At 41.4% G+C, this 6,461-nt stretch overlaps 1 protein-coding gene across 4 annotated transcripts in view; it reads left to right on the top strand.

Annotated features, from left to right (window-relative positions):
* Positions 1–6,461, top strand: part of slit1a (slit homolog 1a (Drosophila)) — a 92,198-nt gene continuing 85,737 nt past the window's right edge. For all 4 annotated transcript variants that reach the window (XM_044045747.1, XM_044045744.1, XM_044045745.1 and 1 more), the window contains exon 1: positions 1–658. In XM_044045747.1, coding sequence (XP_043901682.1) covers positions 483–658 — 176 coding nt within the window. In that variant the 5' untranslated portion in view covers positions 1–482. The remainder of the gene's footprint in view (positions 659–6,461) is intronic.

Below are 6,461 nucleotides of genomic sequence, written 5' to 3'. Positions count from 1 at the left end.
TTCCTTATTCCCTCTCTCTTCAGGCAAGCAGAGCAGAGACGAACAGAGTGAGTGGAGGAGAGAGACACACACATGCGCGCGTGCAGACCAGAGTACAGCAACTCCACAAAGACAAGAAAGGAGAAGAGTTTGCGAGGAGGAGGAGATTAAGAGAAAGAAAACAGCTTCTTCTTCTTTTTTTAAACAACAACAACATTGTGGTGGATATCAAACCTACATCAAAAGAAATCTAGAACAGCAAAGAAAGGATTTGTTTTGCTTCACAGCTAAGAGAAAATATCTCATTTATTACAGTTTTTTTGTTGTTGTTTTTTTTAAAAACTATTTATATTCACCACATATTTCTATAAATAACTGCAGAGGACTTGTAAGGTGTAGCAGGAGTTTTTGCAGAGAGAGAGAGAAGTAGGAGTTTGTTGAAGAGGAGCAGGCTGCAGTGGTGGTGAAACAAGCCTGCGAGAGGCAGCTGTTTTGGGGCAGACATGTGTACGCTGGCCGGACAACAACCCTGGATGTGGGCAGTGATGCTCTGTGCCTTGCTCATAGGCAGTGCCAGTGCCTGTCCTGCCCTGTGCTCCTGCAGCGGCACCACAGTGGACTGCCACGGACTGGGTCTCAAAACCATGCCAAGGAATATCCCCCGCAACACTGAAAGACTGTGAGTACCATCTGCACTCTCCAAACCTTGTATGTGAGTGTGTGTGTGTGTGTGTGAGACTGTGACTGACACACAAACTAACTGTATCCCTGTGTTCTGTTGCCACTGTTTCTCTGTTATCTTGTAGAAGTGCACATGACTTTGCCTTGACTGAAAGAGAACAATAGCCCTCTGCCTGCAAATCTTGGTGTGTGTGTGCGTGTGTGCGTGTGTGTGTGTGTGTGTGTGTGTGTGTGTGTGTGTGTGTGTGCGTGTACGTGTTTGTCACTCACTCACTCCCTGGCATTCCAGTCAGGTATAAATAGGCATGAGGATCTGAAAAGTGCAGGAGCAGATGTGTGCCTTTCACATGTGTCCATATTTTACCTGATTGCTATATATATATATATATATACATATATATATATATATATATATATATATATATATATATATATATGTATATATATATATATATATATATATATATATGTATATATATATGTATATATATATATATATATATATATATATATATATATATTTATAATTCTAAAATCACATATTACACATTGTTCAGGGTTTGAATTTAAAAGTGAGTAAAGATTGATTTCAAGTTTAAATCTGACAAGTCAGCATTGACTTAAATGCTGTTGTTTGTCAGGAGTTGTGTCTGTGGAGCCCTGAGCCTCTTTTTATCTCTTTCCTTCACCTCTTTTCACTTTCTTTCCCTCTTTTCTTCTTCTCCCCTTGGCCCCATGCCCCTGAACACTTGCTCCGCAAATTGTTAAATCATGTAGAAAATTAAGCAAACCTGCTACTTAAGTGACTCTCGCTCGAGGATCACGTCACTGTCTCATAAATGAGAGGGAGGATGGGAGAGGGAGCGAGAGGTGAGGCAGTAGCCGGCGCGCAGAGTGGAGTTCCTCTGTACTTTTTTCTGATATTCCCCTGAAATATTCATCCGTAAATCAGGAGTGAGGAGTGCTAGATTGTTCTATCTCAGCCTTTAGAATATCACTCGTGAATAAAACATGTGGTGGGAACAGAGGAGCGAAAGCCTGTGTCAGAGGCAGCGTTGGCATAGTTTGAGTTGGCTGCATATTTTATGTTTTTCACATTTAATTTCTAAGAACACGTCTCTTTTTTTTTTTTTGTTTGGCCTGCATGTTTCCATGTTGCCTACTGTATGTGCACGTGCTGGTCCGACATTGACGCAGAGAGGAAACACGGTCATTTTGTGGTTTCCTTTTTACATGAATGGTCATTCACACTGGGAATCGGCCCTGCCCCTTCACTCAGGGGCATTTGTGCATTCATAGGTCATGTGTGGCGGCCGATTTTAGAATCTCTGGATCTCTAGCAGGATGCTGCAGTCGAAACAATATGATGAGGATGACTATTGTGTGTGTGTAGTGTGTTAGGTGTGTGTGGAGAGGTGCAACATAACAATAGAGACTCTCTCCTCTTTTGCGAGCCATTATATATACGGTGATTCATCAAGGTGATTGTGCAAGTCAACACAGCCCACACAGACCCACATGATGGTCCCACTGGTGCACTGCTAGATTTATGTGTATGTATTTGGGAGATATGTGTTCATGTGAATGAAATTGTGCAGCTGCTACCGGGGCCCAAATGTGAGTAATGACTAAGTCAACTTTATATAGACTTTTCCCAGACATTTGTGCTTTTTCTTTGCAGCAAACACATTTAAATGACGTGGACCTTGAAGTGTATCTTGTTTCAAAATGTACTTGTTTCGCTCTAATGGGAGGAGAAGGAGTAGCTTTAAGTGTTTGGAAGAAAAGCAGACGCTGAGAGCCAACAGGAGCAGAAAAGGCTTTACACTTTGTCAGTTTGTCACTTAGAATTTTTATGGAATCTGGTGTGAATGCGTATGTTAGTTTTTCTTTTGGGAGAGAGTGTGTGTGTTTGTGGGGCGTGGTGTGGGTACAGGGAGCAGAATCCCATTTGCACTTGTCACTTTGGGTTTGCATCAGGTCTGACCCCTGCGCTCCCTGCGACTGGAGCCTGTAATGAGACTGCAAGCTCCACGTGTTAAAATCACACCCTATCTCAAACAGGCCACCGGCCGCTCCCTCCCCCTCTGCTCCCTCTGTGTTCATCCTCTCTTTCTCCCTCTCTCTCTCAGGCCCTCTTCTCCCCTGTGTCCTGGCCTTTTCTTTATTCATTTAATATCATATTAACATCAATCACATCGATATCAAACGACACAGAGAGAGAATGATGAAATTTATAAAGCTGTTTAAAGTGACTTTCTACTGACAGTAAAGGTTGTTATCTATCATCATCTGTCTATCTATCTATCTATCTATCTATCTATCTATCTATCTATCTATCTATCTATCTATCTATCTAATCATCTGTCTATCTATCTATCTAATCATCTATTTATACACAGACACCGTGTGTGTCTGTGTATTCATGCATGCCTGTATGAATTTGTGATGAGCCTGTGTATATTCATACACATGTGTGTCCATATGTAAGTATTGTTAGATGGAAAAACACGAGGGGGTAATAGCGTTTCAGGACGAGGGGTGTTTCCTTTGCTTCGATAATGGTGTATGTGTTCAAGGGACTGGAAGCATGAGGTGCGTGCGTGTGAGTATGTGTGTGCGCGTGCGCATGCCAGGGAAAGCCTGCAGTCTTTTTGGCACTGGCACATCGCTGGAACAACTGATAACTCACCAGCCACCTGATCCATAATTTGCCCTGACAAGCCTGAACACAGCCTGCCCACTACCTGCCAACACTGGCTATGTGACTACTTGACAAAGAGGTGGAGTGAGGTGTGGAGGTGGGGTTGGTTGAGACCTCCACTAAAGCGGTAATGCACTAATGAAGGGATTAAGGAGGAATGAAGACACTTGTAACTAAACCTCAATGCCACTGAATGAATAAATAAGACTAGGTTATTTATTATAACAGGGTAAATGGGTCTAGCCTGGAGGCGGACTGAAAGTCATTCAGCTTCAGACTAATATATCCATCCTCATAGCCAGTAATCCCATGAGGAGTGATAATGCCTGGAATGAAAATCATTCAGAGAATGTTTATGCTCAGAGTAGCATTGTGAAATTACAGACCTGGGACTGAGTCACTTCAGTTTACCGCCAGTTTAACACAGCTGTTTCCTCGCTTGTACTGAGCAAAGAGTTTGAGACGTCATCTCTTTGACCTTCTGTATTTTGAAATTTGAATTTTGGACACTTAGGTTTATGATCAACAGACTTAACACCACTATTTCTAATGTGATGATAGACTGCTCACACCAGAAGCACATTTATGGAACACTTTGATTGTACTCAGGAGAACTAAGAAATGACCCCTTCTTACCTCAGGACCTTTTCTGGTCAAGGCACTGAATATGTCAGGACCAGTACTCCTCATGTAGGCCCAGGTACCAAAACCTGGGCCTACTAAGGTAGACCCTCATTTGTGAGGTTCTGGTTAAGTTTGGGATGGTTTGATTTGTGGTTAGGTTAAAATTAGGCATTAACTGCTTATGGTTAATGTTAGAACTAAGGCTATGTTTAGCTTGGGCAAATCTGTGTGTGTGTGTGTTCCAGGGATTACTCATGTTGTGGGGACCTAAATGTGTTTGCACAGTCACACTATGGGGACAAAAAGCAAGTCCCCATAATATAAGTATTACATTTTAAGGTGAAGACATGTTGTTTGGTTCTTCCTCATCTTCCTTGTCTTGTGTTTGGAGATTTCTTTGTTTTATTTCCTTATAATAACTTGGACTTTCTTTTCCCCTGGCTTTCTTCATACATTTTAATGCATAGTTAAAGCTTTATTTGAAAGAAGTTCTGAACAGAGCGCACATGCCTTATATTGTACACATGCTCAATGTCTTCTTCTTGTCTAGTTTTGGTGTATTTCCTGTAGCAGTGCCTCATATGGGCCTGGCATATGTACTACAGCGTTTAGAGTTGTTTTTTTTTCAAAACAACAAAGAAACAGATCGTTTACATGTTGTTCCGTTTCCGTGTCTGTGTGAACACCTGCACTTCTTCTGCTTGTCTGACATGCTGGTATATGATGTGTGCATGTGCACATTTGAGTGTACATGCATGATTGGTTTGCACGCCTGTCTGAAAGTGGTTGTATCTCAGTAGACCATGATAATCCAATTTGGAGAATCCACATAGATCACCTTTCATCTCTCAGAAGTGCTGCTTTTAACCCTCCTGGTCACTGAGAAGCTGGCAACGGGAGCATGAACGTGTGTGTGTGTAAAATGAAAAATGAAAAACACTCTCCTGACGTTGTAGATATTTCTTCATAATCCATATTTACGCTACTTAAGATGCGTTTGATGTGATCTAAGCCTGAGGGGTCATTATGGACAGGTTTTCCAGACGCAGGTATTCCAGTCAAGGTATTTATCAATGTAACAGAGTGTATTCTACCTCAAAATGAGATGGTCATTTTTATTCTCAACCAAAACATACTGCAGAATTATTCCTCATACAAATATAGAAGTTTATACTAAATGTATATATGACTGCACATAATATCACAAACCATTACATTAATTTTGTCACTGATTTTTTCAAGCTCTAAAATTACTTTGCTTTTTCCATTGGGAGTTATCTAATGTCACATATTATAATCACTATCAAGACTATGAGGAGTGACAATATCAGTGTGCTCAGTGTATTTTTAGGCATTAGCTGTCAGATTAGAGCAGCGTCTCCAAAACTTTTTAAATGGGGACCCACTTTTTAAACTATCACGACCCACTTCTCAGCAGAAATCGTGACTAGAGGAAATTTTTGCACAATATAATGTTTTCTGGATATTTTTACCCCCTAATATTGTTTTGAGTAGGTGAATCACCCATTTCCAACAGTCATTTGTGTGGTAAATGAATCCCGACTTCATTTTCTGCATGTTATTTAAAATAAATCTCAAGTTCGGGGCTGGAAAAAATTCACCAAATTTATTTGGCGACCAAAAAACATTTCGATCCAGTCTCTGGATATGACTGGATTAGAGCACAAATTACCGGCTGTCAGCACACGTCTCATAGACAAAACCTCTTCTTATTCATCTGTTTGGAGTAATTTAAACATTATAGATGTGGCAGAGCAGACGTTTTATCCATATGATACACTTTACAGTCAAAGTACGCGTTCATGCAGCCTAAATGCCTTTATGCAGCACTCAAAGCCACAACAGAGCCCCAGCATCTGTCACTGAACAAACTGCAGATACAGTACAAACCATGAAAGACCCCTCTGTCTTTGTTTCTGCTGCAGCCGTGTGTGTGTGTTCTTTTTTCCAGCCTGTGGCAGAAACACACGCTGGAACAGATGTTTAATTGATTGACTTCGGCCTGAGAGAGTGTCATAAGTTATCTATGTTTGATCACAAAGTGTCTGTGTGCTACTTTCCTCCCTCGTCTTTTCCCTGACTCATTTTATTCATCCCATCTCCAGACTTTCTTGTTATCTGTGTAGTTTTTTGCTGACAGCAGCATGTGGTACTTGGAGGGAGGGAGAAAAAAAAACACTGTGTGCCCTTGTCAAGGTTGTTGTTGTGGTGTGAAGGACGTGTAAAAACAGCAAGAGTCAGACGCATGGGTTTGAATTTAGCTGTTTGGAGAGCCTACATGGGTGAAAGATCAAGGAGAGGTGTGTGAGTGCGTGTGTGTGTCTAAGATCTGCCTCGTGTTTACCTTTCCTATCAGTAGTCCTGCTTCTGAAGCCTGACTGGGCCGAATGAAAGCTGTAAATAGCCCTTGAGGAGCCGAGGAGCCAGGAAAACGCTCAAGCGTAGTCTTTAC

This window comes from Solea senegalensis, linkage group LG15 (genome assembly GCF_019176455.1).
Source record: "Solea senegalensis isolate Sse05_10M linkage group LG15, IFAPA_SoseM_1, whole genome shotgun sequence".
In the NCBI taxonomy this organism is placed as follows: domain Eukaryota; kingdom Metazoa; phylum Chordata; class Actinopteri; order Pleuronectiformes; family Soleidae; genus Solea; species Solea senegalensis.
The sequence above is the reverse complement of the archived record's forward strand: the minus strand, read 5'-3'. Positions and strand labels throughout refer to the sequence as shown.